The sequence below is a fragment of the Molothrus aeneus genome, chromosome 8, assembly GCF_037042795.1.
Source record: "Molothrus aeneus isolate 106 chromosome 8, BPBGC_Maene_1.0, whole genome shotgun sequence".
NCBI lineage: Eukaryota > Metazoa > Chordata > Aves > Passeriformes > Icteridae > Molothrus > Molothrus aeneus.
The window spans coordinates 8,620,813-8,645,788 of record NC_089653.1 but is presented as its reverse complement, the minus strand read 5'-3'; the positions used below and the strand labels follow the sequence as shown (position 1 = coordinate 8,645,788).

The window sequence follows — 24,976 nt, the reverse complement described above, 5'->3', positions numbered from 1 at the left end:
AGATTTGTTCTGGACACAGGTACATTTGTGATTGTCCCCACACCCTCTTCTTCTCCCCTCTAAAAATTATTTTAGTTAGTGAAATGTAAAACCACACAAAGACCAGAATACATATTCACACATCAGAGGGTTTCACATTGTTTTTCTTAAGAAAATTTCACCCATTTAGAATTATTGACTGTAAAGTCCAGTCAGTACAGCAGAAATATTCTACATAGATTGTTGGTTGGAATGCACAGTACAATATTTGTGAACACACTGTCACAAAAGACACCTGGATGAAAACTAACAAGTGTCATAGATCTGTCAAACCACATTGCAAGCATCTGCATCAAACCAGTCTGGGTTGTATGGGAAATTATCAGAACATGGAAAGAAAGATGTTAAAGTACATGGGAACCTGCTACAGTCACTTTCCTCTAGAATCATTGCTGCCACTGAAAGATCAGGAAACTTGAACTGCTACTTGTCACCTGAAACTTTGCTTCTGTTTCACAGGGATTGATGTCACACTTTTATTTCCAGACCTGAGTTACTGTAATTTTGTTTGAACTGAAGCAAAGAAGAGAAGGACAAATGCACACCCCATCTAGCAGAGCTTACTTCTCCAGACCTGCATGGTCAACCAGCTTGAGGTCTTGCCTGTAAAAAGGCCACAAAATTTGAAAAAATAAACAAAGCAGAGCAAAAATAAAGCAAACGAAAAACCCCAAACCAAAACAGAGATAACATGATTTTATACAGCCTGCAATAAAGCTATAGTCAATAGTACATTATTGTTCACATTACACTTATTAAGGCTTTGACTACTGGTCTTCTACATGCACATTTTATATACAAATAATCCTCTGTGTGTAGGCATAAATTACTTTACTTTTCTTGATCTAAGCAAGAAAATATTTTCATGCATTTGCTTCTCCTAGTATTCACAATACTTGGCCCATATTCTATTCAAGGATTTCTGGAGAGGGCTGGGTCTATTTATTATCCATCCGAAAATGCCCTTATCTCCAGGAATGTTGTTTGTGCCAGACAGTGGCACTGGCCCCACATTTCTCCACAGTCATACACAAGAGAGGGGGTGCCACTCCAAAGCCTGACAGCACAATGGTTATGTAAACATAGCAATCCTTGGATTATAAATACTTTATTAAAGCTAACATACCTCAGCTTTTAGCTCATAATTGCCCATGACTGTCTTAATGAAACATTCAGAATGAAGTATTTTTTTTCCTCCCATGTCAACTGCTCAGTTACAGTGGTTCCCCCAAAACATACTTTTTTTTTTTTTTCCTGAAAGAAGCACCAAGCTACCTGTTAATTCTTCAAGCCTGTGGCTGGGTAGCTCTCACGGGCAAACAAGAACATGTCTGAATCGTACAGCTCTAAGTGCTCTTAGTCAAAGTCACTATCTCACTTGCACCCTTGCCGTGAAGTTAAGAGACTGGGCCATGCACCAGTGACAAATGGGGAGGAAGCAGAAACCAGAAGAACTCTTCCATTTCTAGCCCCATGCCTTCAGCTTGCAAGTTTGACAGGTTCCCAGAGATCGCCAAAGCTGACCTGTAGCATGGTCTGTGTCCCTCTGCCTCAGGGACACCCTGACTTCCCCTGCCCCAGTGTTTTCTTCAGCAAGATGTTCTGGCCAGCTGAAGTTGCAGAGCACTCCTAGGTTGTGGTAGGGAGCCCTGGGGAGAGCTGCTCCACTGTGAAAAGGAAGGGCTCACAGGGAAGTGGTAGTATGGAAAGGAAGCAGTGTAAAGAAGGCTGAGAAAGCAGGCATGGGTGGAGTGAGAAGGAGAGATTCCTTATTTAAGACGGGGCCTGGACTGCTGCCATAGCCCTCTGAGCTGCCATGCATGGTGATGTAACTGGGGCAGGCTGTCAACACTAAGCTTTGCCACCATCACACAGCTTTGCCTTGCATCTCACCACAGCATTTCCCTGTCAGCCACCACCCCTGCCTCGGGCACTGCATTGAAGTATTTCCATTCAACATATACCATGACAATTACTACAAATACTGGGTCCTCCTCATTCCCTGGAATCCAAGTAGCTAGAAGAGACTCCCCCTGTCCCCTGCCTTGCTCTCCACTCAACAATAAGCAAGACAATAATAGAGAGGACAGAAAGAGTGATGCAGGCACAGCCATCTGGTTGGTCTCTTATTGCACAGAGTAGTTGGGGCAGGTAGGGGTGGCTCACAAAGTCCTTTGAAAAAATCCTACTGGATGTCTGTCCAAAACACTTGCTCCAGAAAATACGTTCAGACAGCTCATGTGGATGCTTGGGAAATGTCACCTAGAAACAAGATATGCAAGAGACAAAGGCTGTTCTCAATTCAAGTTCAGTCTTCATTCAGCCCCATGGCAAGTTGTGCAAAATACAATGTTTATGCCCTGGCAGATATGATTAAAAGACAATTTTTTGGTCCTGGGTAGGTTAACAACAAAGGGTCATGCTAATAATTGCAGAGGCAAACCTTTGAGACTGGATTTAGTTTTAGTTACAGAAAATAATGTACACTGTTTTTGGCCAAGTGCACAGAAGCTTTAAAAAAAAAGACAAAGATCACAGTTAAATGTCTCAATCTTCAGATGGGGAATATCTGTGAGGAGCAGTCAAACTATTTTTTCATGTGCAATGCATCCTGAAATTTGGTACTTATGTATTGGGCATGAAATCCTTTCTTGTTGATGGTGTCATCTGTATGGAATTGAATCATAATGGAATCCCCTGCAGAGTAGATTTCTTCCAGAGGCTGCAGAAAAGGAAAGAAGATAGTACACAGTTGTCAAATATGGAGACTAAATAACTGTCTGCATTATGATACTAGAGTTTAAGCCCACAGTGAAGACAGATTGGCCAGTAAACAGGAAGACTTGAATGCTCAGTACCTCCTGCCCTGATCTGCCTCCCTAAGCACATTCCTTTGCTCTTTATGTTTGAAGACTGATGTCAGTCCACTCTACAACCCCAGTCCTTCCAGCTGCTTTTTTCACAGACCTCCCTGAATATTCTCATCCCAGTCTTCAGGTTTACTCTAATTTGTCATTGTCTTTTCAGGAGAAAACTGGAACCTGTTTTGCAGCTGAGGCTCTCCTGGGGTTCAAATAACTCAGGTACTTATCTTACATGACAATTCTGGTTATGTCCCACACTATTGTGACATGCTGCAATCTCCTTGTGCTTCCCTTTCTCAGCCATTTTCCATTCATCAGTGTGCAGGTTAGGTAGATTACTACCCAGCTGCCCTGAGCTTCTTCACACCAAGCTGCTCTGCCTTTGTTTGCCTTGGTTTCCAGACCATTTCCCCAGTTTGTGAGAACTTCTTCCACACAGCTGGTCCCTGATTGTCTCTCTTTAAAATCAATAAGACACATGTCCATTTCATTGCTGAAGGCCTAGAGAAATCAAACACAGACCCTCTGATTTCAAAAACCGCACACCATTACTCATGTTAGAATCACTCCTGGTAACGGGGATGCAGGTGACAGTTTAGGAGACAGCATGCCGCCCTAAAGGCAGCAAGCATGACACAGCTCTAAGTCCCTCCACTGTTCACCCTTGCCATAGCATGGCCACAACACAACTTGGCTTGAGCCAGAAAACAACACAGGATGAAACTGGCCTTTGGAAGCCATTTCCCATATTTACACAAGACTGATGGCAGGGCTGGGTCACAGCAGCATGGCAGTCTCATGCTGCTGTACGTGGCCCTGGCCTACAAAGAACAGTCAGGAAGAATTTTCCAGCCAACACTGTGCAACAGAAAGTGGCTGTGATCTCCTGAGGAAGGGAAAAAAGCAAAACCCAGCCACAAAGCATTCTCAGTACCAGTTTGTGACAGTTGCCCCTCTCCAAAAACAGTATGAGGGTACTTCCTTGGCCCCCTTGGTGCCCCCTCTGAAATCCCTGCTCTCATGGCTTACCCCCGAGCCACAGAAGCGTCCCAGGCGGGGTGCAGTGCTGTCGTAACCATCATAAATCTCCATGTAGTCGTACCCACAGTCAGCCTCCTCCTCTATCTCGAATATCTGGAATATTAGCTCCACCCCATAACCATCTTCAGCTACAATCACCCATTCACAGTTGGCTTGACCTGGGTAGTTGTTGTCCCCATACTGAGCATGGGAATACAGATCCTTAGCTTGTACTTCAGCCTTTAAGAGCCCACCACACTCTGAAGGGAGAAAAGGACACAAAACAGTCTCTCAAAGTTCTTAGTCACAACAAAGACTCATCCCACTTTTGGGTCAGTCATGAGCAGAGAAGACCTCCAGCTTGAAGTGCAATAGGAAAGGTAATTAAACACTGCACCAAACTACAATAAAGCAGTGAATTCTACAGTCACCCATGAATCCAAAGACCCACAGAGCTTAGAGGAATTTGGTTTTTTTGCTACAGAACACACATGGAAAGAGGTGATAAGTTTAAACTGTAGGATAGGGTTCTTGACACATACTCTGGGAAATTTTATTGTATTAGAAAAAAATCACTTTGCTCTTTGCATTTGTCCTATAGATGAAATTCTGACCCCAAGTATTTTGTCAGCAGGAAGCGGAAGCACATCAGAAAACTGGTGACCAAAACAATCCTTTTCTGCCCACACAATGCACTAAAGTAGCCCTGTGTTTGTGTAGAATGTGTGTGCTTCAGCAGAGCTTTCCTGCAGCCAATGAGGAAGACACTTCTTCACCAGTGTCACGTGCACAGCCACTTCGAGCATGTTTCATCTATTTACAGTGGCAGGGATTTCAAGGAAATGAGTGTTGGCACAACATACCCACCTCTGGCCTGCACAGATAGGAGGATCAAGCTGTGTCTGTCCACAGCACAGCTCTGCTACTACTACAATCAATCTAATGTGGGCCTGTTCTGAGAATGGGCCAATACATGGGCTAAATTGCATCACCTCCTTGTCCAATGGTTGATGTGTAACAAAAGGGATTATTACTCAACCAAATACCTCAAATTTAACAAAAGAGCCTGAACAGGAATGTCCAATACCAAGAGAATTTGGAGCTGTTACGGGCGCTGGTATTTATGGTATGACATTGGCAGTGGTCTGGGAACTGAATGTACACCACTTAAAACTTAGGCTAAGCTTATTTAGGAGCAAGGTGTGTCTGTTTTTACCTAGTAAAAAATGTAGTGAGACTTTACGACATCTTCTGGCCCTGGGATATTGGCAGGTAACCAGCTTACCTGTGCTGTGCTTTGCCTGGAAACCTCTCCTTTGCACAGAAGCATCAGAGTAAAACCTGAGGAACATCTTGTTGGTAGAAGCCACTACAGGGTCTGGTTTCTTGCTGCCACAGAAGCGGCCAAGGATAGGTGACTTGCTGTTGGGCCCATCGTACATTTCTAAGTGGTCATAGGCACATTCTTGGTGCTGCTCAATCTCAAACTCATTGAAGGTCTAGAGCAATAATATAGAGAATTAAGACAGTTCTAAATTTGACTATTTAGCATACAGTGAAATGGCAAGTAAAAACAGAGAAACAGATCAAATGGTACATCTGTCCCACTCTCCCCACACACTAAAGCAGAATAATTTGCTTTGAGAGAAGAGTGATCTCAAGGTGGCAAAGATCAGAACTCCATATCAGTGTGCTGTGTTGCCTCAGCCTTGCTGCCTCACATGGGTGCATGACAACAGTTATCAACTCCAAACCTTATAACACTTATTTTTCTGAAATTCTGCCCAGCACACCAGAAGGGCAGTTCTGTAATATCACTTCCACTCAGCACAGGGATTATTTGCATCTGCACAGCTTTGGACATGTCCTGCCATTTGCATCGAGCCATGTTGTAAAATACGCCTGACACCTCTCCCTCAGAGGGGCTGGGGGCTGGCTCAGCCACCACCTTATGTAGAAATGGCCCCAAGAGAGTGGCTCACAAGGAGGGGTAGGGGAGGGAGAGTATTTACACCATCTGTTCACAGAGAGAAATACTCTACAGCTGTCATCTGCTGGAGTCTCCTCCGAGCTGCCTCTCCTCTGCCTTGCGTCCCTCTGAGATCTACCCTTTTGCAAGCCAGGGCAGCCTCCCAGAACACTCTCCTCCAAGAGCCCCAAACAGAACCTGAGGGCATCAGCCTCCCACTCACACGGTGGTGGTGGGAAGTCACTTCAGCTGCTCACAACCCAGCCTGCTTCTTGCCTCACACGCCCGCTCTCTGGCTACTCACTACTTTCACTCGGTGGCCAGGTGTTGCAGAGATGTCCCAGGTGCACTCTTTCCGGCTGGGATACTTGTCAGGCCAGTTGGGACTGCTCATCATTCCCTCTGCACCACTCAGCTTGTGCTCACAACCAGCTTGGGAGAGAGAAATTGCATTGGGGCAAGTCTCACATGGCAACCCTGCAGTGTCCCACATGGTCCTCTCTGCCCACTGAGACCCTCTGCAGGGCAGAGATATGGAAGGCTTCAATCACCAAACAAGACCTTTTAGTGCTACTCCATAGTTCTGGTGGGGTTGTCCTGTACTTATTTTGAGCTAACCTGGCGATGGTGAAAGGGACCATCTCACTCTCCTGGGCCTCATTAACCTAACCTATGTCTTCACACCCTAATCTATTTTCCTGCTCCTTCACCTCATCTGCCCTGTTCCTAGGGCCATGATGTCAACCCCTCCACAGTGTTGACTCTGGTGCTATCTCAGCCTTGCATTGTTTTGCCAGTTTGGAGAGCTTTATCAGCTCATGGAGAGGTCAGACAAGGACCAGAAACCATATACAGGAAAGTCATGGAAGCACACAGCAGGAATAGGGGTGCAGGAAGAAAGGTCGTTTTGGCACCAGCAAGTGGTTAGATCAGCCCATCCTCTCTCTTCTGACTGAAACACAATAATTAAATGAAGCAGCAGTGACCAGTCTAATGATGATGTCCCACAACTGCTCCTTTTGCAAGTCAAATTTCTCATCCCCACCCTGTCCACCCCCTATGGGCATATAGAGAGCAAGACTGGGGAATGGGAATGGTCCTATTTCTAGCCGGTTTTGCCGCTAGCTGGGGCTTTTTCACTGCCCTTGCCTGGTAAGCTGTACAAACTTCTTTTCAGCACAGGCGAACCAAACAGTGTTTGGAGTACCTTGGCATTCCTGAGGGCAGGAGTGGGGACTTTACCTTCTTTACAGTCATGGCCGTTTTCATGCAGCACAAAGCCATTTCTGCACTGGCACATATAGCTCCCAAAGGTGTTGATACATTCATGCTGGCAACCACCATTGTCTTTGGAGCATTCATCCTTGTCTGGGCAGGATCAAACCAACAAATACTGAGTTAACAGTGACACAAGCTACCACAGTCACCAGCTGAGAGCCCCATACCCAGGCTTGCAGATAGCAATGCAAACCTCCAACTCTACTGCTGCATTAGTCCAGTCAGCTTTTCAGTCCAGATCCTATTCTCTTCAAATGCCTCACATTCCATAAGATGTATCACAAATGTGTCCTAGTTTATAACGTAAGTTATTGGTTAAAGACGCCTGTCTAAAAGAAACCTAGAGCAGCATCTCATTCTTTAATAATAGAGCCCAGGAAAATAATCACACAAATTCACTAGCCGAGGTAAAAATCAACTTCCTATTTTCAAGTTCTTATGTGCTCTAGTGAGCCTCCATTTCTAAATAGCTCTGTCTGAGCACAAACAGCCAGCTGAGGAAGAAGATCTAAGGTATGAGCTGCTCCCTGAAGCTGAAATATGCCCCAGTGGATCTTGACTCCTGTGTGTTCAGGACTATGCTTTCCTCAGTCTCACTTTCTGAGCATAGAATCTGCTCATGGTTTCCAGTCCACTTAAATGTATGAGAAGTTTATCTCTACTTTTTCTTGGGATAATGCCCTCCCTAGATCTCATTAAATTAATCTGTCTCCTCACTCCCAAACGTATTTCTAGATGAATCATACCCACTTCATCCTTCCTCCTGTACAATTTATTAAGTCAAACCCTTAGTCCTGATTTTACTCTGCACCTGTCCTAATTCAAGGCTCTTTTTTCTGATCATTCTCCTCAAAAGCATTAATACTCCTAGGCCTCTGCTGAAGAGACAACTAAATTGAATTTCTGCTTCCAAATGACATACAGATAACCTCCAGAACTGCCTGCCAACAAGGTACATCACTGACAAAGGACTGAGAACAGGATGAAAAGCTTCCACTAGGTAAACGCTGCTCTGATGGGAACGACTACTATATAGAACACTACTGGAAATTTTCTACATCTTCTAGTTTCAGAGGAAAAAGCTTTCCTCTAATCTTCTAGGGACAGAAATAATTTCCAGGGTTAGGTTCCACATTGCTTCCTGCTGTAGAAGGACTGGAGGCATTGATGGAACTCATGCATCTTGCTGACACCACATTATGGAACTGGACCATGCACTGCACTGAGAACCCAAGATGAAGGTAACACATAACAGAGCAATCACACTTTTAGATTTAATGAACCAGGTCAGGCTCTGATAGGATGTTGAAGAAAGTTCACCAAAAACATGAGGTTCAGTCAGAGGAGACAGGTAAGCAAATGAAAGAATACAGTCACATACCAGAGAAGTAGTGAACTTTAAAGCCTTTCTTGGAGACCGTGTTGTCAGATTTGAATTCCAGTCTCATGTTGTTGCCATATGATGTGATTACTTCAGGCTTCTCTGAACCACAGAATTTGCCATGTAGCTTGGAATCAGAAGCCAGCTCACTACGAATCTCAACATAGTCATATTTACAGACCTGCCAAGAGAGGAAGAGATTTCTCACCGCTGTGGCCTTGGAACAGAACATTTCAGAGGAAGGGGACAGAGAAGGAACAGAAACAGCCTCATACTCAAGTACACTCCTAACTTGCCCAAAATCTCCTCTGTCAGTTTTCTCACCCCTTCGCTTGCTGCCCTGATCTTAAATGATGGGTGTCTTTTCAAAAGAGGAAAAGTTCATTGAATTTAGCAAAAGTAATTATTTCCACCTTACCCAAGAACCTGACAGTGTTGAATGAATTTCAGCAGCCTCTTGAATTATGGAAGTGCCACTGCTCCCATTTACAGTAGGGAAATTCAGACCTGAATGCTTTGCTCAAACTTTACCATGCATGGCAGAGAACAGACTCTTTTACTGTTACTTCCTTTAGCATTGAAGAACTCTACTTCATTGTTCATTTCCAACTATTTTCCTGCAAAAGCAGCACTGGGGAGGTGGGAGGCAGGACTCCTATTAGGGATGAAAAATACCTACAATTATGCAAAACTAGTAGAGAAAAGAAGCCCATTGTGCTCGTTTTGGCTGGGCTAGATTAAATTTTCTTCATGGTGACTGGCACTGGGCTGTGTTTTGGACTTGTGCTGAGAAAGGGTTTGATAATATCAAGACATTTTGTTACTGCTGAGCAGGAGTTGCACGGAGCCAAGACCTTTTTTTGCTTCTTGTACTGCTCCACCAGTGAGGAGGTTGGGGCTGCTCAGGGAGCTGGGAGGGGACATGGCCAGGACAGCTGATCCTCACGGAACAAATGGATATTCCATACCACGGGACATCATACCCAGTATATAAAGTGGGGGTGAGTAGAGGGAAGAAGCAGGAAGGGGAGACATTTGGAGTGACATTGTCTGTCTTCCCAAGTAACTACTATGTGTGATGGAGACCAGCTCTCCTGGAGATGGCTGAACATCTGCCTGCCCATGGGAAGTAGTGAACTAATTCCTCAGTTTTCTTTGCTTGCATGAGTGGCTTTTGCTTTATCTATTAAAATCAACTCATGAGTTTCTCTCACTTTTACCTTTCTGATTCCCTCCTCCATTCCACTGGGTGGAAGTGAGTGAGCAGTTGTGTGGTGCTTAGTTGCCAGATTGGGTTAAACCACTGCACCCACTTATAAAAGAACAGCTTTAATCCTTCCACTCCATAGAGAAAGTAAATCCAGACTTCAAGGAAAACAATCACTGTCATTGGTGTAATTACATTGAGGGTGGGAAAACAAGCAGGAGCTCCACCAGTAAGACAGAGCCTCCTCCTCCCTTGTACTCCAAGGATTTATCCAGTTCTGATTTAGCCAGTAGTCCCACCTCTGAGATGCAGGGACTGGTTACGTACATCATTGCCTTCCAGCTCAAACACTTCGAACTGCAGAGAGATCCGGTACTGGGCTGGAGCTACCACCTGCCAGACGCAGTTTTTGTTAGTAGGATATTCCTTGGGCCATCCAGGGCTAGTAATGGTCCCATTGAGCTTGGTGATGAAGCCCCCACAGGCAGCTGGAGAGGCAATAAATGAACACAAGTTTTACTTGGTTGTGTTCAGACACACAGATTGGGCCACAGTTAACTAGCAAATGAACCAGATCCTGGTGGGTGGCACATTTCAAATCCCAGCCTCCAGAAAAGGCTTAAAATACTGGGAAGTGTGAAGAAGACAGAAACTTCACCTGCAGTAAATCACCTCCCAGTGAGGCTATGGCCCTGAGAGCCACCATGTAAGACTTAATTTCCTTTTTAATCTCTCTCCTTGGGTTTACTGTGAATTAGTTGACTTGACATGCACAACACAGTTGTAAAACCCAGCTTGGTAAATTCACCTACACTCAGTGCTACAAACCTTACTATTTTAAGTTTATCAGTAATGGGATAATTACAAGATAATGGAATCATAGGGAAGACATTCCTGTCAACTCTTCAGTGGTTTATTATATTTGGACTGCATCTTCTCTAGGGAAAGTTGAAGGCAAAGTCAAGACTTAACTGTATTATCCCATATCCTTAAAAATTTAAGACATCTCAGCTTCATTCTCTTGTGGGAGGAGAGGGCTATTACCTCAAAGGAGTAAACCTCAATTTGCTGCAAAATTGTATTTGCAACAAAGCATTTTTTTCTTGCTGTTTCTTGAGAATAATGAGATATAGCCACATCTTCAAAACCCACAGGGATAAAAGCTTTCTGTGTCTTGTTCCCAGCATCATTTTGCATTAAGAGGACTAAGCCTAACCCAAGGGAGCAGCTTCAACATAAATAGAATAACAAGAAAGTGGTTTTGGAGAAAAAAAAGCAATTTACTCTGATGTATATTGCTACAATTTCAAAGACTATCCTTTCTGTTTTGCCCACAAATGAAGTTTAAAATAGGAGGTTAAGAGTGAAGTTCAGAAAAAAATCCTGCCAAGTTATAGCAACTTAGCAACTGGCTTGCTAAAATTGCAAGGGATTATGGAGAAAAAAAAAGCTTTCAGAAGCCTGTTGCACACCTGACTGCCCTCACTAAGTCAATAGCACACTTACCCAAAGAGTTTGACAAAAGCAGAAGTCAGGGCAAACCAGGTGACGTTGAGAGCACCACTGATAGCATGTGGAGCTCTCCAAATGTTCCAAGAGTTTTGAGACAAGAACAATGGATGGATTCTCAGCACACCAACAGCTGTATTGTTGGTAGAAGCAACACTTGTTGCATGAGATTAACTCTCTAGAAAGCTGACACAAACACCTTCTATTATAGACATGGGGGTTTTTTCTTCATAGAAGAGGAAAGGAGGAAAATTCTCTTCAGTGGGAAAAGCCTGTTTTGCATGCAGACAAAACACTGATATTTTATTATATGAAGTAAATTCCTTTATGAAAAACAAATAAATTCAGTGTTAGATTTAAATACTTTTGGGCCACTCAATGGTTAGGTTGTAATGCCTGCTTCCTTTATGTTGCACTGTGGAAGATCTGGTCTGAACAACAATCTCTGGCCATGAAGGACAACTGGCTTTAGGGATGACTAGCAGTATAAACCAGAGCATTTTCAGGGATTTTTGAACCAAAACTTGTTTTTCAATGGAAGATGTTAACAAAAACAAAAATATCTGTTGGGGGAAAATAAAGTGAAATAAAGAGAATGGAGGGGTAAGGAAAATCACACCAAGACTGTTCAATTCCATTTATAGCTGTAGTACCTCTCCTAGAGTCAGATGGCTCAGTCTGTGGGTTACTTACCTTCACAGCTCTTTTTATCAGCTGTCAACTCATAGCCAGGCTCACAGGTGCATTTGTAACTGCCCAGTGTGTTCTCACAGTGCTGCTCACACCCACCATTGTCCGGCAGAGAACATTCATCCATCTCTGTCAGGAGAAAACCAGAGCAAGTAGCACTTTCCTGACCACCCAAACACCCTGATATTCCTCATGCAACCCTTCTGGACAGAAGGAACAGAGCCCTGACTGCTGAGCCAAGGCTGTGAAGCAGGCACTGCAGCAAAGCTCACAAGGGCTGAAATACTCCTAACACCAGAACCATAAAGGACTGCCATTACTGCCACTTGCCAACAGTGCTTTTTCTAGACACAAGCAGGAAAACATTGTATCCTGTAGAGACTTCATTGCCTTTTGTTCTCATATGCCATTTTTGGCTTTGTGTTGTTTGTTTTAAATTCCTCACCCTCTTGAGTAACTTGAGCTACCAGGAACCAACCCACTATGGCACACACAGTAATTGAGCTGAGGGAGGTGATACCCCATGGAACAGGGTGCTGCGAAGGAGCTGGCAGGACATGCCAGTATTTGCCTTTTCACAGGCCCGTGAGCTGTCCTAGAGTCTGAAGTCAGATTCTTCAATCACATCTCAACAACCTGAACAGACATTTTAATACAAAGATAGGCCCTGGCTTCTCACCCTGACCCCTGATTCCACATGCATCCCTTAACAGGTGGTTTTATTAACATGGCTGTGGTGGGTTAGCCTCAGCTAGCAGCTGAACTCCCACCTTGCTGTTGGTTCATTCCCTGGCCTGCCACTCCCATGGAATGAGGAAGAAAACAGGAAGAATAAGAGCAAGAAAGTCCTGGTTTGAGCAAACAAATTATCCACCAATTACTGTTCTGTTCAAACAGACTCAATTTTGGGGAATTTAACTTAATTTACTGCCAATTAATATAAATATTTGAGTTCTGATTTAGGTATGAGGAAACTGAAAACAAATACATTAAAACACTTAGAGAAAACATCTTTCTGCTTCCCTTTTTTGGCTCAACTTCACTCCAAGCCCATCTCCCTCTGCCTTGTACCCCCCTACAAGTTACACTCAGCCCCTTCAGCAAAGCCACGGGTGTGCAAAGGCAGGAGGGGATGGGAAGCCACAGGCAGTACGTGACCCTGCTGCTTCTTCTCATTCTTCTCCCCTGCTCCAGGTAGATGAATTAACACTTCAACCATATAAAAATAGGCTTCAATGATACAAACAATTTGTTGCCAAAATGAAGACAACTAACAAGAATAACCCTGGAGGTATCCAGGATTACGTGACTGGGTGGGCATGAGGTAATTGCTCTCCATATCTTCCTGGCAATGCATCTTGGGTGTGATCAATGGCTTACCCTGTAAGCTGATTGCAGGTTTATTTTCTCTGAAAACTTGAATGTTACCATTGCATGGTCTCACAAAGCATAGCATTCAATTCCATCCTTAACCCTGATCTTTTAGGCTAAGTTATTTTCTTTCAGTGTTGTAAGACATTTAATTGAAACTCTATTCCTTTCCTTATTCATTAAGGCAAAGCTTACCAATCAGCTATGAGAAGCAGTCTGAAGAGTGCCTGCAGAGCCATCTGATTCACTCCTTTTGCTCATGGAGTGTCTGTCTCACAATCCCCCTGGATATAGAGGTAGAGACTGCAGACTTCAGATTCCAGCTTGAAAGTCCACATGTAGCCTGCACATGTGTCTACACAGCTTTTGCACACAGACATCAGCTCTGCCCACGATGCAAGCTGGCTAGAAATTGTGCAGCTGTGACTACTGTGAGGCTTGGTTCAGGCAAAACCACTTTGCTCCTCAGCTGAATTTACTGGCATGGACTTAAAAATGCTATAACCAAAAATGCTGTAACCACAAGCTACATGGTTTCTGATTCAAATATGAGAAATTCAAGCAGACACTGAAAGATCTAGTCCGCCAGCAAAAACTCCACAGAAAATACCTGTGTCTCCAATTGCACTAGTATACAAGTTCACACATTTTTACATTAAAAAAAAAAAAGAAACAAATTTATTTTTGCCTATCTGCATCACAGAGAAAGCACTCCAGGTTCACGTGTATAACTTTCTTCTCCTACAAACTTGTAGGTGAAACTCAGATTTTAGAGAATGACTTGCTGTGTCTCCATGTAGTGCTAATCTTGAAAGACATCTCTGCCACACTCAGCCTGCACTGTTCACTCCTGAAAGGGCCAAAATATCTTTAGGAAGCAGTATTCTCTGAGCCTTTATGGAACCTGAGAAACTTAAAACAAGGAAATTTAGGTACTGTGAGACCTGTCCAGGAACTGAGATCAAATGTGACAGTATTTGCCAGTGATCTTGCAATCACCCTTTGTCACAGTCCATTAAGACCTCTCAAATTTACAGGTGAATATAATCTGTGAATTAAACTTTATTTACCTTTTTTTTTTCACTTAAGTGCATGGTTTAAGAATTATGGGTTATAAATGATGACATTTTATGCCTTGAATGGTGAATAAGTGAATTCATAGGTTAGACTAGTCTGAGCCAAGGGGATTGAGCCCTGACATGTTTGTTTTAAGTCTGAAGTTCATGAAATAAAGTTTAATTCACAGAATATATTCTCCTGAAAAATTGAGAAACCTAAATGGACCATGATACTCTTCATACAAGACAAAAGTTAAGGTAGAAATAAAGGACTTATGCAATCCAAATATTGGCATTGCAACTATTATTTCTGTACAAGTGCCGCTGAACCTAAGATAAACATGACTGACTGACCCCCAGCAGCTCCACACGTATTTTCCCAAGCAGTTGGATATTTGTTCTTGCCTCTATCAAGTCACCAGGATGCTGGTAAAGGACCATTTCTAGGGTCTAGCTCTTAAAAAAAAAACTAAAATCTTAGTTCTACATCTTCCTGAAGAGAATCTTAGTTTAGCTATACATTCGTCTCCTAATCTCCTAAAGGTCTCAGTATTCTTTTACTAGGGCTCTACTTGCATTTAGATTTATCCTCTCTCCAGAGGTTTCTTTTGGAATGGAACTTAAGCAGAGAGTGGTTTTTAACACTCCTTGTGCAGTATTAGTACTTTGAAAATGTCAGTGTCCTCTGCTATGGCTAAATAGAGGTTTCATTCCATCCAGCTGTGCAACATTTATGCTGATACCAGCCCAGCAGAGTTTATTTCTGTCCTAATCAGGGAGGAGGTGTTTCTGCCTGTAGAGGCATCAACCCCCTCTACAGTCTCAAAGCAATTTGTACAAAAATTCGATATTTGCAAACAAATTGTTCAAAAAAATTCTAAGTACAAGTGGATGGAATGATAAAGTGTGAATTGATAGATAGAATTGATTTGTGGATGGCAGTGGCTTAAGGGATGAATTGTCCCCAGCTTTGACTGTGAGATGTATTAGATCACATACCTTTAAAGAAATTTGCTGCAAAGCCTGCTTTATTGATGGTTGCATCAGATGCAAACTTCATCCAGACTTTGTTTGAGCTGGATTTGATGTCTTCTGGCTTCTCGTAGCCACAGAAGTGGCCGAGGAGGGGGCTCTGCTCAGTGAGGCCGTCTCGGATCTCCAGGTAGTCGTAGGAGCAGGCATCATGCCACTCAATCTGCAGTGGGAAAAGTGTCTGTCTGTACCTCACAGTGAGAGTTCTTCAGCCAGGCTAGTGACACAGTTTGACTTTGGCCACAGACCAGCTCCCCAAACAACTGGCTACAGCTAAGTGCTTGCTGTGGATGCCACTGAGCTCTTCTGCAGCTCAAATTGCATTTGAGCCTAGGCACATCTCAGTTCTGCCACTGCTTCGTGGCTACCCTGCAGTGAAACCCAGCCCCTGACCATCTACAAACTGCTTCTGCAAGAGAAGCTGTAAGAAACAGAGCAGAACAACTGCAAACAAAAAGGCTCAAGGAACAGCCACGGTGAGGCAGTAGTGTCAGCCCTTTACAGGACACTCATGGTGAGCGTACACAAGCCACAGGAGCCTGTGGGATGGACGAGATTTATGCACCAACCAAGGTCCTGCCCACTCCTGTCTGTGACTTTAACATCAGCAATCAGAGACTGATCACTGACATGTAGATAAGAGTGTAAGACATCCTATAACCAGCAGAAGAAAACTTTTTGTGCTCTCTTCAAAGTCTGTCTGCCATCTGGGAACACGATGTTCCTTTGGGGAGTCACATCCTGCAATCTGACAATTCTCAGTGACACCAACAAGAGTTTTTTTTGATTGTGACCATTTACTTCCATTTGACTAGAGTGAAAATTTAAGGACTCATGAGTCCCTATCTAACATCATCAACACTTCTGAGTTCCTTCTAATTCCTTCTGTCTAGAGTAACAGTTTTTGAAAACTCAGCATATTTTAAACTTCAAAAATCAAAATCTCTGAGAAAATGTCTGGTAAGGTAAATGGTCCTCTGAAGTAGTCAAACAATTTTTTAATTATTACTATTATTATTGCTATTACTTTCTTCTTCATTTTAAAGGGTTTGTAGAGGCAAAATAATATCTGCAATATAATATGCAATGATATTTCTCACCTCAAAGGCTTGGAATGTGATTCCTATGTGAAAACCCTCAGAAACTGTGATCTTCCAGATACACTCTTTGGAAGGTCTGTAGTCATCTGGGTAATTGGGAGATTGGATCTGGCCAGCATCTTTGTGTATTTCTCCACCACAAATAGCTTCATAAAAAAGAAGCAGCAAACCCATAAGATTGCAAGTTTGTCTCCAGGTAAAGCCCACTCCATACACACCTTTCTCATCAAATCTGTTTCAGTATTGCTTGCTATACAAAGGCAACACACAAGTCATAGACATTTTTAACATTTTGTCTTATAACAGTGTCTCCTATCTTGCTGTCCTAATGTCCTCAGAAGGTGAGCTCACTGGGGCAGAGATTTTTTATACATTTGTGTTATTCATACTCCTGCTCACCTTCATATTTTCTTGAAACCTGCTACCAGCACTAAGAACAAGAAAAGTTGGGGGTGAGGGTGTGGGAGAGGGGAGAAGTTGCAAATCTAATCCAGCCACACGATGGCAATATTAACAAGCACAACTTGAGCTGTTCACCACCAGACCATCAGGCTGACTGCTGTGCATGAAAAATTAAGTTTTACTGCCAAATATAAGAGTAAGTTTAAATACCAAAATAGAAAATTTAATGGAAATCTAGTTTAATACAAAACTAGTTAATATCTTGAAGACAACAGCAGCTCAGCAAAATTGTCTGCAAGACTATGTAAGAAATGAAAGTAAGATCACAGGCTAAAACCTGTGTTACCCACGATGCATGACACACATCTACAAACCACATGAATGTTTTGGCTGTGCCTAAAGTCAAGGAAACAAAAAGCACCAGCAGAAAGTACAAGAGAGATGCTACTGCAATGACACCTGCCAGATATCAACCATCCTTCACCCTTGGCTTCTCCCCACAAGGCACTGCATTGCAATTCAGATAGGGGTCTCCATGAAGTGTCCTGCAGATTGCTTCCAGTACAGGGTAACACTGTCTTGGTCTTGCATTGTAAGCTGCTAATGTAACAGAGTTAAAAGCACTGTTTCATTAGTGCAGCTAACCTCTGTTTTACAGAATCAGTGCTAAAGCACCACCAAAAAGTTGCACCCAAAAATCCAGCTTCAGAGCACAATTTAGAGTGCAATTTGAGTTCATATATTCAGTGCTACCAGTGGTGCATGAGAAAACCTCTGAGGGACCCTTTAAAAAACTCTCCCCCACCCATCAAAAAGAGGCCTTCAAGAGCAGAGGACTTTTTTTTCTAAGAGCCATGAAACTGACAGCCAACAAATAATATTTTCTCTATCCACTGACATACGGCTGAGTGTCAACTATACTTGGAAGAGCCTTACTGCAAAATGGAAAGAACATCTACGGATAGAGCCCGAGAAGATGGTAAGGATGGCACATTCAGGGCTGTCAGCAGTGCTGTAGGACAAAACCACCACCATCTTCCCATCTTAAATCTCATGAAAGAAAGGGAACAGAATGACTGAACTAAGAGGACACTTTCACTACATAAACTGTCATTTAGGATCGAGTAATTCTACCGTCATGTGGCTGCATGCTTCTGCCTCTTTCCTCCCATCCTCTGAAAACTTTAGGGCCAAGACTTGGAGGAATCCAAGCCCAAAAATCAGTCCTCACCCACAGTTTCCAGAAAAGTTCAGATGCATGAGCATTCATATACACTGTCACTAAAGCAGAAGACAGAGAAGCAGTGCTAAATTTGAGGAAGGAGGTCAAAAGAGGAACTTACGGCAGCAGAGAAAGATTTTGGACAAAAATTGATAGAAAATTAAACAATTATATGCAATCCCTCCTGGAAATAAAAGCTACCTTTATTGCCTAAGCACAGAAGTCACAAAACACCTGAGGCAAGCCACTTTCCAAAGGGTAAAAGAAACCAGATATTATCAGAACTTGCCTAAGAGGGAAATAGGGATTTTAAAGAAGACTTTTGGAAAATCTCCTATTTCAGCAAATAAATTATGGAGAGACATGTAGACAATCTCTCTACCTGCTGTTCTGACAAGAGGAGGCTGAGATATCCAGTGCTTAAGCATTCCCTTCATCATCCAGAGGTAAGAACGAAACTGTGCAATGAGCCATCACTGTGTCTGTAGTACAAGCTGGTTTACACCAGTCATACTCTGTGCTTGCTCTCAGGCAAAGCCATGCATTTGGCAGCCTTACAATGGGAAATTTCCTGCAGGAAAGGGTTATATAAAAAGCCACTCCTGAAGAGGCAGGAAAATATGAACTTGGAGTTTGTTTGGAGTTTGACCACTAGCTGCACATTCTACCTTCAGTTGCTCTATTCAAAAATCAAGAGATGCAAGCTCATATTTACTGAATCTTCAGGGATCACTTATTAATCAACAGGAAATACGGGAAATTGTCAAGGGAAAACAAAGTCACTTGGCAAAGTGACTTTGGAATGCAGCCAATGTAATTTTTTTTTTCTTCCAATACCATTTAGCAATATGAAGGATGATGCCATACACATTAATTTGATCACTTCCAATTCCAACAAACTACCATAAAAGGGGGGTTACAAACCACATGCTCCAGGCAACAGCTGCTTTTCAGGAGAGATGTTTAAAAAAACCCAACATCAGGCAAGCTAGTTCTGTCTCTGGGGCAACAATTCCTGCAGAAACCAGATATTTCTCCTGTGAAACAGATTTGTTAGCCCCAAACTGCTGTGAAATCCTCATATGCTTTATTTGCACTTCCCCAACAGTCCCATGTTTGCTTCGCTTCCCTCTGTTAGCATCATTATTCATGAGTTTATGGGACACTTGGGCACTGGGCTTCCAGCATTATGCTTGCTCCTGTGGCTGAAGAAAGAAGATGATGCAATGTCGGTATCAATACAGTCAACCTCAACACTGTTGACAACATTGGCATTTCTAAAAAAAATGCCTGCTGCCCAGAAAACAATAAGGGCTTTGAATACATTTTACAATCTTTACTGCAAAAAAACCCAAGCATATATGGAAAAGGGAAGTTACTGGTTTTTAATGACTGTGGTAGTATTGTTCCTCCACTGAGGTGGTTTCATCATCTCAGTGCTATGCAAGTTTCTAAAATACCTGACCTGTAGAAGATCTGACATTCTAATTTCCAATTTTCTGGAAGTAAAACATACAAAGGAGAAACAAAAGAAAAAGACTAACCTTTGAATTTGAGAAAAAAAACCACAACCAAACAAACAAAACCACCCCAAGACAATCTATATTAAGTGATATAAAATGTATGATCCCAAATAGAACTTTGCCTGTTCAAATACTGAAATAAACTCTTGCTCCATACACTGCTGCTTGCAGGGGCTGGTTAGACCAAACAGAACCTGGCCTAAGTAGGGAAGCTATTGCTCTGTGTTCCCATCTTGTTGTGCACCTCAAAATGTGATAATATAGTTGGAAAATTCATGCCTTGTCTACTGAAACAAGCCACAAAATCTGGCAATTCCCATAAAAACAAAGGCATAGTGTATCTAACCACACAGTGCAGCAGAACTTCTGCTGATCCCATAAAGCCCTCCATCCTGTTCCATCTGCTCCCCATGATGCAGACTTCTGGCTAAGGGTTGTACCTTCATAGAGCGCAAAGAAGCCTTTGCCCAGGATGTTACTGCTGCTCCGGAACTCGATCCACAGCCTGCTGTCCGTGGAGATCACTGGTTCAGGAATCTTGTCACCACAAAACCTACCTAGAAGGCAAGAAAGCAACAATAAAGATCTCTACAATATCCTGAGGGACAGCACAGCATAATGGGCACCTGTGACTCTGGAAAGCAAAGAGTCTTTGGTAAAGGAGTGTGCTTGTGTAAACACCTTTCACTCCCATCAGTTGTGCTTTTGAAAAAGTTTCTGTGTCGCCCCCTTCATTAATTCATATTCTTTTTCATTATTAAGTGAATTAAAGTTCTCTTCAGCTGGGAGTAGAATCCAGTTACAGATGAAGCCTCTATTGCCCTGGTAAATTCAAAAGGGCTCTTGTCTTGATCACGTAATTCAGCAAATGCACTACCATGGTGGGGAAGTATCCCCCTGTCCTTCTAGAGATGTGGCATTAGGGAATGGCCTTTCCACCTGCTAAGTCTTGAAAACTCTTTCAGCACTTTTCACCCAGGAGCAAGTACTCCAAGTCAAACCAAGGGCAGGACATGGCCATGCTAATGAGAAAAAAATCACTTCTCTCATTCTCTGTTCAACAAATCCCAGTTAAGCTTCAGCAGTCATTTAATTTCTTTCAAGAGAAAGAGACCAGGAGCCATTTTGCTCCATGACTGCACTAGCTTTGAGCTCTCTGGCATGTACCAGCACTGGTAAATTCCCAAATTTTGCCAGTAGGAATGAATCCTGAAACAGAACAGCTGCAGATGGCATCTGCAGCTTGGACAACCTCAATAACCCCAATTTGGTGCTCCTATTTTGAAGCCAGAAGCTCCTGACAGAAACAGAGCAAGCACCAAGTGTGCACTGATAGGCAGGGACGTGCACTTGGGTCAGGAGCTTCCACAGAGCAAACATGGTTTTTCACTTCAGCTCACACCAGCAGGGGTATACACTGAATTCAACATGGTCTTGCCACCCTGTCCAGCTGAATGCCAGTTGGAATCTGACAGAGGCAAAGAGCACTTCTTGAGTTGAATTCAGTCAGGACAGCAGTGATAGGGATCCTGGCCTTCCAACACCAGGCAAAGGCATCTTTGAACAACTTCCTGTGGGTATAAACCTGGTTAATGCCTTACCTTCAAGACAACATCGTATTTCCCATTAACTGGCTGGGAATGGCAGTTTCACAACCAGCTTTTTTTCCTTGCAGAGTCACCCATCCAAATATTATCTTGGACCCAGCTTCACTCAGCTACTATTGTACCCCTAACCTGCCCAGTGCTGTTGGAGCAGTGTGACAGCCCTGCAGCATATCAACAGCATTCCCCATCTCCACTCCCAAAGGGGACGTTAAAAACAGCATCAGCACTGCAAAGCTTCTTCCTCTAGGGTCACTGAGCAACTTCCTCCTGGCTTTAGGCTTGGAGTTTAACAAGGGCGTCAAGAAGAGGAAACACAGATGAGGAACGAGAATGAGCAAGTTCCTAAGAGTGTGATAAAGGGCCCATTCATAAAAAGTTATACACCACTTAAAGGCTGGGTTTTCACACACTTCCTTGGGAAAATATGCAGCACACATGTATTTTTTCTCTCCACAAGAAGCCCATGCTTTCACAATTCACAGTAATCCCCCTCCTCACCCCCTGCTGAATTGCCGTCTGTCTGCCTCTGACCTAATTTCATGGGCTCAGCCCCATGCAGGAACCATGGCCACTCATGCAGCGTCTCCTTCCAGATGGAAACACTCCCAAGTCCACCTGCACTAGAGGACAGGGAGGTGCTTGGCTTCTGAAGTACCTTTAAATTACTCAGCAGGAAAAAAAAAATAACAAGGAGCTAAATTGCAGCTGCTGGAGCAATGTTACCTGACACACATGCAGCAGAGAACAGCAGTATATGCTGCCAACCCCAAAATAGGCAGTAAAGAGTAAAACCAGCTGCCAACTGCCCTGAAAGGGAGGCCCACTGAAACCTGGGAAGCAGCATGGCTTCAGCCTCAGCACCTCACCTGGTACTAGGACTAGGATGTCCAGTGGGGCCAAGGAGAGCACCCAAAACTCCCTAAACCCTCTGACCCGATGCTCACTAGCCCAAGTCCTGTGCTGCAGCATGGGGTGCAGCACCTCTAACAGAGCTGGGGATGATGCCCAACCCGATTGCTTCTTTCCTTTCAGGCAGAAGAGGCTGTTGCAGTGTCACATTTTACATGTTTGGGACACCAAGCTTAGGGGATGAGGTCAGGATCAGAGGCAGAGGCAAAGCAGGTGGGACTCTTGAACCATTCAAGGTGACAGAAGACTTGCAGTTATGATAGCAGGAGGCAGAGAAACAGGGAGGACACAGAGCAGCTGCACTTTGTAGAGATCTCCAGGAACAGAAGGAGAGCGGAGTCCTTGCACAATTTGACATGGCATGGTCTAGCAAGTTCTCTGCTAGGACTACAGAGGCTCCAAGTACAAATACTGTGTATTTGTAAACACAGATTCATGAGAAATAATGGCAGGAGCTCAGGTCAGGAACTGTGCAGCTGCTTCATTCTCACTGCCTGACAGTTCTTCCCTGGACTTAGGAAAGAGCAATCACAAAACTCCAGAGACTACATTTTTAGTCCCAGCCAGGGCCCTGGCTCACTTCCCTCCCTGCCTCATTTCTCAAGCTGGAAAAGGAAGGAATAAAGCCTTTGTGACCACAGGGCTTGAAGCATGGGTCACTGGGAGTGAATAAAGCACACTGACATCTCTGGATGGAGACACTAAGGGATGGCCAGTGCACAAGCAGGACCTAGGATCCTTCCAAGTAAAGGAAAGTTTGTTTCTGTTAGTTTTCCCCATCCACTCTCCAAAGCATCAAGCAGTATACACAAAATGCAATTAAAATGAGATAGCTACTCACCCAGTAACGGAGCCTTCCTCCAGTAGCCATCACGCACCTCCACATAATCATACCAGCAAAGGCGACTTTTAAATAAGTCCATTGATGTGAAATTTAACATAATCTGAAAGGAGAGAGTGCACATTTCTCTTTGGGGATGGAGTTCCTTTAAAGAGAAGACTCTACAGTTTGTTTTATGTTTTATTTTCACTACAGCGCTGCCTAAGTGAGTATGCAAGGCAAAGACAGCTGGGCTGTTTGCAGGATTTGTACACCACCTTTTCTCAAAAATGAAAGGCTTCTCAAGGTGTTTTAATGAAATCATGATAGTATATAACAGCAGAGAGCCCTTTACTATCAATTCTGTAATTCAAATTCAATACTTCTCAGTTACTAAAATGTTACTTTAAAAAAGGCCCAGTTCAGATTTTTAAAATTAAACCCTTTGGTTTTGAGTAATGTGAAAATCATAGAGAAAGACGTTGTCACAAACCACACATATTTAGGGTCTATACCTGAATATAAATGATATGAGTAAAAAATATTGAATTTTGCTAATTAGGTTCCACATTCTGACCATCAAACTCACATCATCACTGTGATGCAATTGCATTCAGTAGCTTTAACAAACAGAACTTGGCATTAAAATGTTATTTTCATTTCCTTCCTCTCTAAGATGGATCACTGGTCTAGGTCTGGGAGGTCACCTACGGAGGTCACCATTGGCATGTACTTGTATTTTTTTTCTGGCAAGATTTGACCCATGTAATTAATTTACATCCAGAATCTGAACATAGTCACAGAAATGTCTTTATGTTAAAATGGATTTCTCCCCCAAAGTACTGGTTGGGTGTGCAGAGTGCAGTTGTAATGATGTCACTCACTTTTTTTGCACAGTTTTGCATTATTCTGCCTTTAGACAGCAAAAGGAGATTAATCTGTTTCTATGCAGATGAATGCTATAAGCCCAGTATCTGTTCTGAGCTAACACTCAGAGCAACAATTTGCACCAACCACTGCATTGAATTAAACAGGTAAATTGAAGCATTTAATCTGAAATCAATTCTTTATTTCCTTTTTCAACACTAGTGGTTCAGCATTAATTAGATGCTGGGTCCTTCCTGACACAGCTCTGAAGAGGCTGAGACGCAAAGGGAGAGTTTATAGTAGATTGACACCAGGAAACTCTCAGTGCTATGGTTGTCAAACCTGGACAGCTCTTGGCCCTCCTGCCCCAGCGATGCTCTCCATGCAGCTGGTGGCAGGAGCTCAGCATGGCATGGGACTGGGCTTGCAGGTGACAGAAACAGGTCCCGGAGCCCGGCAGCTGCTGCAAAACAAACGAGCTCTGCGCTTCTCGGTCCGAGCGTGAGCCTTAAGCGTGTCTGGAGGGTGATCCTCAGCAAAGTCACTCTGCCAAGGAGGGGGCTGCTCATTCCTGCAGCCCGGCATGGCGTGACAGGCCTGAAGGGCTGGTGTTGCTGGATTAAGGAAAGATTTCATTTCTACAGGAAGATCAATAAATCAAAAGGAGCTGGGAGGAAGGTGGGTAGGGTGGGTGATTGACGTGCAGCAGGGCTTGGCATTTCCAGGTGGGAAGTGGAAGTGCCCTGACAGGGACATTATGCCTGCATGACAGGGGCAGGCCACGAATGTCACTCACAGCTCCTCAGCTCCCTTCAGGACCCTAGACTGCAGCACATTTTATCTAACTCATCTGACTGGCTTTGGAATGTGTGCTTGCCAAATCTAACAGGTGGCAGGAAATGTCCATGCAGGGTTTAGTCTCAAACTGAGAGGGGGGATCAGAGATCAACACACAGCCCAGATATGTGAGGGGCTCTGCTCCAGCATCACCACTTCTCTCCTCAAAATCACGTATTCCTGACTTCAGCTCTCTCCTGAGTGGTGCTCAGGAGCCTTTCTAGGCTCCATTCCTGCACGCCAGGCATGCAGAGATCTTCTGGCAGGCTCT

The 24,976-nt window shown here is 43.5% G+C and overlaps 1 protein-coding gene across 1 annotated transcript in view; it reads right to left on the bottom strand.

Annotated features, from left to right (window-relative positions):
- Positions 1 to 1,131: 1,131 nt before the first annotated feature.
- TLL2 (tolloid like 2) overlaps positions 1,132 to 24,976 on the bottom strand; it is a 37,416-nt gene continuing 13,571 nt past the window's right edge. The window contains exons 8-19 of the mRNA XM_066554330.1: positions 23,023 to 23,125; positions 20,106 to 20,222; positions 16,519 to 16,664; positions 15,386 to 15,581; positions 11,961 to 12,086; positions 10,086 to 10,246; positions 8,552 to 8,732; positions 7,135 to 7,260; positions 6,197 to 6,324; positions 5,209 to 5,422; positions 3,933 to 4,183; positions 1,132 to 2,761 (exon numbers count right to left, since the gene is read on the bottom strand). Of these exons, the coding sequence (XP_066410427.1) occupies positions 2,627 to 2,761; positions 3,933 to 4,183; positions 5,209 to 5,422; positions 6,197 to 6,324; positions 7,135 to 7,260; positions 8,552 to 8,732; positions 10,086 to 10,246; positions 11,961 to 12,086; positions 15,386 to 15,581; positions 16,519 to 16,664; positions 20,106 to 20,222; positions 23,023 to 23,125 (1,884 nt within the window). The 3' untranslated portion in view covers positions 1,132 to 2,626. The remainder of the gene's footprint in view (positions 2,762 to 3,932; positions 4,184 to 5,208; positions 5,423 to 6,196; positions 6,325 to 7,134; positions 7,261 to 8,551; positions 8,733 to 10,085; positions 10,247 to 11,960; positions 12,087 to 15,385; positions 15,582 to 16,518; positions 16,665 to 20,105; positions 20,223 to 23,022; positions 23,126 to 24,976) is intronic.